Source organism: Natrix helvetica, assembly GCF_964273705.1.
Source record: "Natrix helvetica genome assembly, chromosome: 10".
NCBI classification, from domain to species: domain Eukaryota; kingdom Metazoa; phylum Chordata; class Lepidosauria; order Squamata; family Natricidae; genus Natrix; species Natrix helvetica.
Window position 1 is genome coordinate 259,276 of NC_138561.1, and position 12,496 is coordinate 271,771.

Below are 12,496 nucleotides of genomic sequence, written 5' to 3' on the forward strand. Positions count from 1 at the left end.
AAAAACAAAGTCCAGTGCCTCTTGAAAAAATATGTCAGGTTTCCAAAAAATGTCCTAATTGATTCATGAGCCTCAAGCCAAATTTCAAAAGAAAATAAGTAATCTATATGGAGCATTTATTTTGGCAAGACCTTTTTACAGTCAGATCTGAGTCTTATTTGAATTATAGCTGAACTTTACCCCTGTTCCTCTCCTCTCCTCAGTCTGTGTCATAAATCACATTCCCCAATGAGGTGCACCCCTCCCAAGTCTCCTGCAGTAATCTGAGATCTGACTCTAGCTGAAAGTATGCGTGGAATGTGCTCTCCCCCCTTTCCTCACCATGGCAACTTTAGGAATTGACAAAACTGACCTGGATGTGAGAATTTCCATAGAATAGATGATCAGAGAAGAAGGCACCAAACTGACAGTCCCAAGTTCATTCAGGAACTGGTCTTGGTGATGATTTAAAGTCATTCGTGGTAGTCCAGTGATTTGGAGTAATCCTGATGCTTTCCTAGGGTTGCTACTCATGTTAAGGGTTTGATTTATTCCAGGCCCCCAAAGTAAAGCTACTTGTTCCTCTCCTATTTTCTGCAACACCCCCCTTTTGTGCCTTTGCTTTATGTGAGCAGTGCGCCTGCTTTCCACTCATGTTTCCACTCATGCTTCGCACTAGAGCAGAGGCCACTTGTGATCATTCACAAAGTTTCACTCAAGCGAGAGGAAAAACTTCATTCACATTCATTTGAACATTCACTTGCCCATCTCCCCACGGCCTAGTTTCGAACAGGCCACGGCCTGTTGGGTACCCCTGCTCTAGATCTCCTTTTAACTCTTAATTCAATTTAAAGTGCCACCACAATGATTTCCTAAATTGCCTCCATATTTGTCTCATTGGAGCGATGCCTGGTTATACTGCAGTGGTGCAGTGTTTAGAGTGCAGTACTGGAGGTTACTTTTGCTGACTGCCGGCTGACTCCAATTTGGCAGTTCGAATCTCACCAGGCTCAAGGCTGACTCAGCCTTCCATCCTTCTGAAGTCAGTAAAATGAGGACCCAGATTGTTGGGGGCAATATGCAGACTCTGTAAACCGCTTAGAGAGGGCTGTGAATCACTGTGAAGTCTAAGTCTAAGTGCTACTTCCAGTATCTTATCTTTTCAAAAGTTCCCAGCATATGTCTACACTGTTTGAGCTGAGGATGTTTTCCATGAGATCCTGTCTAGTCCTTCTCCAAGCTGGTTAAAATTGACTCTCCTGAGACCATAGATCTTGTGTCCTTAGTTTGCATAGAGAGCCTTCATTGCAGCCTTTCTGTCATATTGTCCAGAAGCATCTTATCCAGGTCTTCTGCCTGTGTGACAACGGCAACCCCATTAATGCCTGAGATGCCTGGGTAATAACCCAGATGCTCTGAACTGGACCTTTTGCTGGTTTTCAGTTATGTGTGCACTTCAAATAAAATGCTACTCATCCTAAGAGTGCTTCCGGTCACTGAGAGCGACAGACGTGTTCGTCCGCCCTGTGCTCTCTTGGTGGGCTCCCCTCGGCTTGAGGGGGGCACATGGTGCCTTGAAGGGGCGCCTTGCCGTAGGGGCGGCTTGCTGGGGGTCCCCTGGATCAGCGGCGGCCGCGGGGGGGCCTCCGGCTTTGCCCCAGGAGCCGAGAAGCGAAAGGAGGTGCGCGACAGAGCTTTTACGCTCCGCGTGCTTTCGCTACGAGGCGGCTGGATGATCGGCAATTTGAAGGCTAAAGCTGAAGTGCGGTGAGATGGGAATCCTCCCCAGTTCTCTTGCCATTTAAATGAAAGAACATCAGCTTTCTAAAAGACTTTCAATCTTTTCCTGGGAAGTGTGATTGGAGGGAGGGGGATTTACCCCCCCCCCTTTGTGGATTTATCTCCTCTCTCGGAGGAGAGAGAGAGAGTCTTAAAAAAGAATCTCACTCTTCATAAGCAATGGCAAAATGATTTCCTTAATGCAATTGTGAAAGAAAAGTGATGATCTGACTTTAAAAAATTTTTTGAAAACTTTTGACCTGTTGTTTCTCCGGTGCATACTTCCTCCTTCTTCATGTGCTCTGAAATCAGACCCTTCCTTTGAAAAAATCCTCTGGCTTTGTGCCTATGCCTCCGTGATTCCCAGATGCATCTCTGGCCACAGAGTATCTTGGACTTGAAATAACTGATTTAATTGATTGGATTTGAACTATATAAAAGGTTTCTATTCCTCTCTGGACTGTCTGCCTCCTGGACTCTCTTGGTTGTGCTTTTCCACAGTCGCCATTTCTTTGTATAGACATAGATCTCTGAACTTTTATGATGGCCCCGAAGAAACCACGGCCTGGGAAGCCAGGATCTGCCCCAACATCTTCAACATCCAGCCCAATTGGACAACAGTCACTAACTTCGTTTCTACAACCAAAAGCTCCTGAAGAGGACTCAGTAACTTACCAGCTGCTTCAAAAGATTTTAAAAGGGCAAGATGAATTGAAAAAACAATTGATAGAAATGAATGAACAACTCAGAGAAGATCAAAATCAAACTGCACAAAACAAACAAAGAATACAAAGCTGGCAACTGAGATGAGGGGGGAGGTGAAGGTAGCTCAGAGAGGGAATCTAGAACTTGAGAACCACATGATAAAAATGGAATTTGAAAGGATGTCTTTTTTCCTTAGATTTCAAAATGTATTTGAAACTGATAATGCAGATTTGAAGGAGATTATGACAACAATGTTAGCTGAATATATTAAAAAAGACAAACAGCAGTTAGGATGGGATATTGATTTGGTTTATAGAGCTAACTCGGCTTATGCTAGAACACACAATGTTCCAAGAGAGGTTCATATTAAATTCCTTAGAAAGGCTACAAGAGATGAGATTCTGGGGACACAAAGGGGGCAAACATTAAAATATAAGGACAAAGAGATAGCCATCCTGAAACAGATCCTGAAGAAAGTAAGAGATAAGAGGAAAAAATATGCTTTTTTTAGCAAAAGAATTATTTGATAAGGGTTTCTGGTTTAGGTGGCTATTGTCAGAAGGTATGTTGATTTTTTGGGAGGGCAGTAGAGTCAGAATTAATACAGTTATGGAGGCGGAGGCCTTCATGGAAAAAAACAAAGCACTCCTAGACAAAGCGGAAGACAGTACACAAGATATGAAGGAGTGAGGGGCCGAGGCTTTGCTGGCAGGCGGGGGGAGGAAGCAACAATGAGAAAACTCAGATCACAAAAGTAAGCTGGATAAACATTGCAATTGTTGATACAATGAACTGTTTATTAGATACAAAGTAAATGATTGAAACTATTGAAAGATACAATGTAAAAATAAGCTGTTAAGATTTAGTCAAGTAATAATATCTTGTGTATTATTTTGTAAAAGTTATGAGACTTGGGGAGAATATCATTTTCGGCATGATGTAGCTGTCAAAATTTATATCCATACCTTTTACCCTAACCCCTAAAATCCTGTAAAACCAATAAAAAACTTTTTTTCAAAAAAAAGTGCTACTCATCCTTCCCTTCTGTCTGCTCTTCCTTTTGAATAGATTCTGCCCTTACATCCCATTCAGGAATTGCTCGCACAGGTTTCAGTAATGCCTGCTAAGCCAGCCTTTCCTGGTTAAGAACTTGCTTCTTCTCCTCCTCCATGCTGTGTGTATTTATATAGCAACATGGAGATCCTCGGCTCCTCTGTGTTCTTCAGACTTCTCCCAACCCCATCCCATTCTCAGTGCTTGACCTCGTGCTGTTTTCTGGACTATTTTCTCCTTTCTCCATAGCTTTCAGATTTGCATGTTGTCTTTCAAACATATTCTTCCCAGTTTTGTGAAATGCAGCCCATCATTTGCCAGGAGTCTGCTGCCTTGAAAATGTGTCCAATTATCAAAAAACTAAAGTTTGCAGTGATTACTTGTTGGCTTCCAATACATTTTTATTCTCTATGGGTCCAGTTCCTCCATTTTTCTTCCCAGCCCTTCATAGATCCTTTTCCAGGGCGCTGCTCTGGAGAGTCCAAGCAAGGGTTAAATACAGCCAATCTGCCCAGAACTAAATTGAAACTTTAAACCACGCCTCTGGTGCTGATTATCTTCAGTTTTTTTCAATTCAGCTAGCCCACTGGACGTACTTCGAGTTTCTCTTCAATTCTAGATAGATTGCTTGGACTCTCAATTATATTACAGAAAGGAAAAGATCGTGTTATTTACTTTGGAGCAGGCTTGGTGAGAAATTGTTTTAAATCCCAATTTGGCTTCTCTCTCATCCCGTGGTCCTCCCGGTGTTCCGATCTTGCTCGGGCCCCCAGGGTCACAGACAGCTGTTGGGGAAGCGCGTGGATTGGACTGCCGCCGCCAGCGCCGCCGCAGCAACCCTGCTGCAGGAGGAAATCCCCACTGAGAGCTCCGTTGTCGTCGTCCGTGCTTTTTACAAGCCAGCGTTCGGCGCGGCTCCTCAGGGCTCTCCCAAGTGATAGCGGCACTTTTAAAAGGTCTGGAGAGGCGGAAGGGAGTTCCAGCTGCCATTTTTGGAGCCCTGCCAGTTTCAATTTCGATTTAACCCCATGCCGCCGCTGCCTGAAGCCTGACTCATAGGAGCCGCGTGGAGACCTCATTGACCGGTCAGACCGGCGATCTGGGCCCCTAGCCTTTCAGACTAAAGCGGCAAGTGCTTGTGGTCGCCTGGATCGCAACCCTTACTTTCCTGCAGGCACTAGGAGCTGGATTTGCTCGCGCCATACCCCTGCCTTGGCTGAATCTCATCCTGCAACCTTCTGTGTCTCTTCTTGAGCATTTTGGCTTGCGGTGGGCTACTGTGAGGTGGTGAGTGGAGGTGATTCCCTACCTGTCTCGATTTGGGCCCATTATTAACACCATGGCAGATCAGATCCCAGAAGGCACTGAATCAATGGGGGTGTCTTCCAGAGCCTTCACTAGGCAGGCTGGCAAGGCTGCCAGGGAGGCCACCAGAGGCAACAAACCTTATTTCAAACCTGGGCCTAAACAGGGATTGGGGCAGGATTAGGATGCCATACGCCGTTCAGAAGGCTTTAGAGAAACAGTTTTCCAAGGCCCAGCAGCAGGCCAAAGCCTCCCAGTTGGTGGACCCTCAGGAATCCTCCGGGGGGGTTACCCTTGCCCAGGCTCATCCTATCTCCGATAGCGAAGGGGAAGTTACTTTACTTTACTTTATTTTAAATTTCTAGACCGCCCCCTCTCCCGAAAGGGACTCGGGGCGGTGTACAGTCAAATTAAAACACAAGGAATACATAAGAATAAATACATAAATACACAGATACTTAAATGAGGAGGCTATAAAAACTGTATCTTAAAGTAAAGCAATTAAAAAACAGTATTTAAAAATAACCCCTAAAAATACCCCCAAAAGTTAAATTTAAAATAATGACCCTAGAAATTCCCAATTAAAATATCTGCCAGGACGTAAGATAAAACTATGAGTGGGCCAAGCCGGCTAGTCGAAACAGGTGAGTCTTTAGTTTTTGTCGGAAGGAGCGGAAGTCGGTGGTGGTTCTGATGTCGGGGGGGAGGTCATTCCAGAGGGTTGGGCCCATCACAGAGAAGGTTCTACTCCTAGGCGCCGCCCGTTGGCATTGCTTGGTGGACGGCACCAGGAGGAGTCCCTCCCTGTGAGAGCAAATTGGTCGCAGGGATGTGTGCGGTAGGATGCGATCCCGCAAGTAGCTAGGTCCTGTGCCATGGAGCGCTTTAAAGATGGTGATCAACACCTTGAAACGCACCCGCAAAACCACAGGCAGCCAGTGCAGCTCGCGCAGGAGAGGTGTTATGTGGGAGTACCTAGTACTCCCCGTGATGGCCCGCGCGGCCGCATTCTGGACTAGCTGTAGTCTTTGGGCACGTCCCAAGGGAAGCCCCATGTAGAGGGCATTGCAGTAGTCCAGACGAGACGTCACCAGCGCATGAGTGACCGTGCGTAGGGCATCCCGGTCCAGTAAGGGGCGCAATTGGCGCACCAGGCGAACCTGGTGGAACGCCCCCCTTGCCACGGCTGCCACATGGTCATCCATCGACAGCTGGGCATCTAGGAGGACGCCCAAATTGCGCGCCCGTTCCACAGGGGGCAATTGCTCGCCCCCTATGGCCAGTGATGGTGTCAACTGGCTGAACCGAGGTGCCGGTAACCACAGCCACTCAGTCTTGGAGGGGTTGAGCTTGAGTCTGTTGTCCCCCATCCAGACCCCAACGGCTTCCAAACACCGGAACATCATTTCGACAGCCTCGTTGGGGTGGTTTGGGGTGGAAATGTACAGCTGAGTATCATCAGCGTACAGATGATACTCAACCCCAAAACCACGGATGATCTCCCCCAGCGGCTTCACATATGCGTTGAACAGAAGGGGCGAGAGGACCGACCCCTGTGGCACCCCACAGGTGAGTGGCCTCAGGGTCGACCTCTGCCCCCCTGCCAACACACATTGCGTCCGGTCGGAGAGGTAGGAGCCGAACCACCGCAGAACGGTGCCTCCAACTCCCATCCCCTCCAGCCGGCGCAATAGGATACCATGGTCGATGGTATCAAATGCCGCTGACAGATCTAATAGGACCAGGATAGAGGAACAACCCCTATCTCTGGCCCTCCAGAGATCATCAACCAACGCGACCAAGGCCGTCTCCGTGCTGTGCCCGGGTCGGAAGCTGGACTGGCGTGGGTCTAGATATTCGGATTCCTCAAGGTGTCGCGGAAACTGCTGTGCCACCACATTCTCTACAACCTTCGCTAGAAAGGGAAGGTTGGAGACTGGACGATAATTAGCTAGCTCCATCGGATCGAGGGAAGGCCTCTTGAGTAAGGGCCTCACCACCGCCTCTTTCAAGGCGGTAGGTAAGAACCCCTTGCCCAACGAGGCGTTCACCAGGCCCAGGAGCCAGCCTCGTGTCACTTCCCAGGATGCCAGCCAGGAAGGACACGGGTCCATTAAACATGTGGTGGGTCGCAGCCGTCCACGCAACCTGTCCAAATCCTCGGGGGCAACAGAATCAAACTCCTCCCAGAATGGTCTCACAAGACTCACTGTTGACGAAGGCCAGGAATTCTTGCCCACGGCCTCCTTGGCCATGGCAGTTTCACCAGGCCCCTCGATGGCGGATCAGGCCGACCTCTTCGCCTGTCCTTCGGACCTAGAGGAGGGACCAGCCCCCGTGGGGCCCTTGGCACTGCAGCTTCCACCCCCCCCAGGCCCGGTCCCAGCTTCGCCCAGTCAAGGACCAGGGGCCCAACCTCTCAGCGGAAATGCAAGAGGTCATCAACAGGGCTATCTCCCAGGGCATCGAAGCGGGCATGCAACAGAGAGGCAAACACACTCGCAAGACCCGCCATCTGGAGTCCCAGGCTGTTCCCAGTATAGCATTCTTCACCCAGCCTCCTCAGTCCCCCCATTCCTTCCTAGCCTTGGGGGATTTGGACTGGGAGGAGGAGGAGGACATTGCCTAGGCAGGAACCCGAGTTTTCGGGGGATGAAGGTGGTTCTTCCGAAAAGCCTGCCTTTTCAAGCCTATTTAAATTGACCAACTTCAAAACCATTCTGGATAAGGCTAAGGTAGCAACCCGCATGGAATCTACCCCATCGGCTCCGACGACCCAAGACCCAGATGATCTACCTGGGGACCTTTTTAAAGAACCTGTGTCGTCCCAGGAGATAGTCCCAGTCCCCAAACTCTTTCTCAACATGGTTCAAAAGCAATGGGCACAGCCTGCTACCATGGCTACCCCCAGTAACAATGATAAGCTTTATACAGTAGATGCCAGCCTAGAGGATTTGCTTAAGCTACCTCCAATTGATCCTCCCGTGATGGCACTTACCTCTACATCTGTTCTTCCCCCTGACTTCCTAGAAGGGCTCAAGGCAGAGGATAAGAGGACTGAGAATGCTTGCCGCAAGACTCACCAGGCGGCAGCATGGGCAATTAAGATGTCCGTCTCACCCTCCTTCCTTTCCAGGGCAGCCCTGCTTTGGTTGAGACAGTTGCTGACAAAAATTCCGGCCAGGGACACCAAGTTGAGGCAGGATATCAATAAGATCATGGCAGCCACAGAGTACGCCGCTGGTGCCACCCTGAGCGCTGCCAAGTTCACCTCTCGAGCCCTAGCGTCTAATGTCACCACCAGACGCCTCTTGTGGCTGAGACACTGGAACGTGGATATGCGTTCCAAGTGAAAGCTTGTCACAGCTCCCTTTAAAGGGGACAAGCTCTTCGGGGAGGTTGTGGACCCTGTCCTAGTTGAAGAAAGTGGTGCCATCGGTCACAAAGAAGTCCGATCGGAAGGGTTCCAACTCCTACAGGGGGCAACCCTTTCGGAACACTTAGCCTTCCACTTGCTCCGCCCCATTTCACCGGGCGTATCCCCAGCAAACCAACCGGTCCCAGGACCGTCAGTCCTTTCGCGACAGAGGTCGCCAGCAGCACTACTACAAATGCCCCCTTTTGGGGGGTCTGGTTCACATCCCTTCAGGAGATACAAATGACCATCAACGATCAGCTCCCATAGGAGGGCGTCTCCAGTTATTTCACGCCAAGTGGGAGCAGATCACGTCAGGCCAGTGGGTCCTACAAACGATCCGCATGGGTCTCACCTTGGAATTCTTCTCCCTCCCCCCCCCGCCACTTCAGAGGTTCGGCCATCTGCAGGTAGACCTGTTCGCCACCGCATCCAACATGTACCTCCCAAGATTCTTCACGAGGTTCCAAGACCCGCGAACCGAGGGAGTCAACGCCTTGCACTGCCCTTGGCCGCGGGGTCTGCTGTACGCCTTCCCACCGTTACCTCTACTTCCCAGAGTCATCCGGAAGATCCTGTCGGAAGTGGCGGAGATACTGCTAGTGGCACCGTTCTGGCCCAGGAGAACCTGGTTTGCGGACCTGGTGAGCCTCTCTGTCGAACCACCTTGGCGGATCCCTCCGCAGGAGATCTCTCTCAGCCAGGGGGCTCTTCAACACCCGGAGTCCCAGTGGCTGCAACTAGCCGTCTGGCACTTGAGAGGGATCTCCTGAGCAGAGGCAGCCTCTCGGCCAAAGTCATCTGCACCATCCAAGCGTCCAGGCGTCCGTCCAAAACCCGGATCTGTGACGCTACCTGGAGAGCCTTCACCAATTGGTGCACTGCTCGTGGGTCTTCCGCCTCCTCAGCCTCGATCCCTGTCATTCTAGACTTCCTACAAGATGGTTTGGACAAGGGCCTGCCACCTAACACTCTACGGCGTCAGGTGGCCGCAATTTCAACCATCCTGGTTCTGGACGGGCATTCCTCGCTCGGCCGGCATCCCACCATTCGCAGTTTTTTCATAGGCGTGGCCAACCTGAGACCTCCAGTGGTTCACAGATACCCATCCTGGGACCTCAAGGTAGTGCTACGTGCCCTCATTGGGCCCCCGTTTGAACCACTCAGGACTGCCAGTCTCAAACATCTGACATTTAAGACAGCCTTCTTGGTCGCCATCACCTCGGCTTGACGTATTTCAGAGCTGGCTGCCCTGTCCGTCAGAGAGGACTTATGCTTGCTACGACAAGACAGAGTAGTTCTCAGACTGGACCCGTTGTTCATCCCCAAGATTAACTCCTGGTTCCGAGCACAGGAGGTAGTTCTTCCGGACTTTTGTCCACATCCTAGGCATCCGAGGGAGAAATTATGACACTTACTAGATGTGCGCAGGACGCTTCGCAGGTACATCAAGCGCACAGTGGGGTTTTGACGCTCTGAATCACGCTTCATATCATTCCAGCCGGCATCCCAGGGCAGGAAGGTGTCCTCCTCTACGATCGGCGGGTGGCTTAGGGCCTGCATCGCCCTCGCTCATGTCCTGCAGTCTGAACCTGTGCCTCACCACATAACAGTACATTCGACTAGAAGCGCCGCCACCATGGCGGCCTGGGCGACCCAGGCACCGATTAAGGATACTTGCAAGGCGGCTACCTGGACTTCGTTGTCTCCATTTGTCCGAAATTATAAGTTGGACAGCTTTGCGTCAGTGGAAGGGGCATTCGGGAGGCGAGTTCTTCAAGGCATTCATACCAGCGATGAGATTCTGAATGCTGCCGCTTCCCGCCCTAGTGACAATTAGCTTGGGCATGTTCCTTGCTTGGACTCTCCAGAGCAGCACCTGGAAAATGACCATTGTCTTACCTGAAGGGTTGTTTTCAGGACGCTGCGAAGAAGAGTCCACCCCACCCTGGTTCCGCTGGTGTCAGTTCAAACGTTCACGGTTCCAGTTGGTTTTTGTTTCCTTGTTGGACTTGCTTCCATTGTTGGTCTTCTCAGCGCGCAACAGTTCCACATCTTCATTGAAAAAATCTGAAGATAATCAGCATCAGAGGCGTGGTTTAAAGTTTCAATTCAGTTCTGGGCAGATTGGCTGTATTTAACCCTTGCTTGGACTCTCCTTCGCACCCTGAAAACCACCCTTCAGGTAAGACAATGGTCATTCTAATGTCCTTAAGTTTGTGTCTGGCTGAGTCATTTGAATTCTCTAGTGGATCAAGAGAATGGGCCAACTCTCAGTGGATGTAAATAGTCTTAAAATATTTCTGTTCATACCGTATATGTCTTTGAGGGAGGAAGAGCTGCTTTGTTCTCTTGGCAGATTATCCAGTCAGAGAATGCTGCTTCAGCCCCTCTCTCAGTAAGGGTGTCTGCAATCACTGCCTCCCTTTGGTCCAGGGCAGAGGCGGGGATCCTCCTTCCTTTGCCGAGGGCCTGGAGTCTAATTTCTTGATTCCCGAGGCTGTGGATAGCTGCTCTTCAAGTAGGAAACCTAAAACATCATCAGTGGCAAGGGAGGGGAATCAGATTCCTTCCAGCATACTCTTCTTGATTTTCTTTTATCTTCTGGGAGGCTGGCTGTGCTACGTTAATCCATGGAAAAGTGGGAAATATTGCATATTAAACTACTACCTCTTGATATCCTCTGCAGAACCCAACCTTAAACTTCAAGGAAGTAACCTATGAGCTAGACCATCCTGGATTTCAAATTCGTGATAACAAGGGCCTGCAAATTGTAGTCTTTGGAGTTCAGCGAGGATTAGGACTGGAGGTTTTTCCAGTTGACCTAATATACAGACCTTGGAAACATGCTGAAGGCCAGGTAAATATACAGCTCTCCGTTTTTTTCCTCCGTTTTCATTTTTTCTAATGACTATACCTCTGTTTATGAGATTTACTTATTTGTTGATTCATGAATCTTCACTTGAGTGTAGTATGATCTAGAATTTTTTAAAAAATAGCTGATCTTTCAAATGATAAGATTTTGAATGAATGCTTGGGATTATCAGTACATATTATTAGGATTTCAAAGAATTAGGATTTATAGCAAGGGAAATAGCAACAATCACAACATCTTTACTGATCATAGATGTTAACTAAAATTAAACTTAACTTTGAGAGCTGCAATGAAATATTTGCTTTAGAAACTGAGCTTTAGGCATTCTAATAATGCAATAATGCAGTGTTACAAATGATACTTTGGTTGTGGCAAGAGAATAAATTGATTTTTTAAATTTTGTTCTGAAAGTGAGCAGGAAAAATAAAAATATTCTAAATGCATAAGAGTGGGGACAAAATGTGAAGGAAAAGATGATCCACACGTAATGTGGTTAAAGGCCTGAAATGATGTTTCCAATGATGTCATTTTTTGCAGCTCTCATTCATTCAGTATTCCCTCATTAACCCAGAGATCTTCTGTTTTGCTGACTATCCCTGTCATACTGTTTCAACGGAGATCTTGAAAGCACCACCTGAGGATGATAATCGAGAGATTGCCACATGGTAAGCAGCGCTGCTTTTCTTAAAATGCACTTGCTTGGCCGGGTCATAGTGATGACAGGATTTATCATGAGACCTCTCTGATGGAAATAATTTTTTGAAGCTGCAAAAGCACAGAGTTATATGAATCAACCAAAGAGGGGCAGTTTGGTTAAGGCACCAGATAGAAACCAAGGGACATTGAAGTCTAGTGCCGCCTTAGGCCAGCTCCATGACTTTGGGCCAGTCACTCTCACCCAATCCAAACTACCATATAGGGTTGCTGTGAGGAAAAAGGAAAGAAGAAGAAATGTTAGGTATGTTTGCGGCCTTGTGTTATTTATAAAAATAATAAAGGTGATGTATTAAATAAATTAAATAGTAAGGTTAGTAGGGGAATAGTTCCAAGCACTAAATATATTGGCTAGACTATAATCAGTTGCATAAACGTTAGATGTGTAAATTCCATGGATGGTCCCATTTTTTATACTTTGCAATCATGAGAGATGAGAGACTCTAGGAGGGACTTATGTAACACTGAAGCCTTTGCAACCTATGTTTTTAATTTTTAGCCTTCCTTTTCCAAGCTTTGAACATTTATTTTCAAGCTTTTTCCACTGATAAATGTAGTCAAACACCAGTATAATTCAGGACAATTAAAACTCATTAAAAGAGCCAGTTCACAAATGTTTCCAGTGTACACAGTGAATATAGTCTTTTGGGTTCCAGAAATGTGGGATTTTC

The 12,496-nt window shown here is 48.1% G+C and overlaps 1 protein-coding gene across 4 annotated transcripts in view; it reads left to right on the plus strand.

Annotated features, from left to right (window-relative positions):
• CNOT1 (CCR4-NOT transcription complex subunit 1) overlaps positions 1 to 12,496 on the plus strand; it is a 185,816-nt gene that overhangs the window by 69,313 nt on the left and 104,007 nt on the right. For all 4 annotated transcript variants that reach the window (XM_081963630.1, XM_081963628.1, XM_081963627.1 and 1 more), the window contains exons 11-12: positions 10,926 to 11,096; positions 11,649 to 11,776. In XM_081963630.1, the coding sequence (XP_081819756.1) occupies positions 10,926 to 11,096; positions 11,649 to 11,776 (299 nt within the window). The remainder of the gene's footprint in view (positions 1 to 10,925; positions 11,097 to 11,648; positions 11,777 to 12,496) is intronic.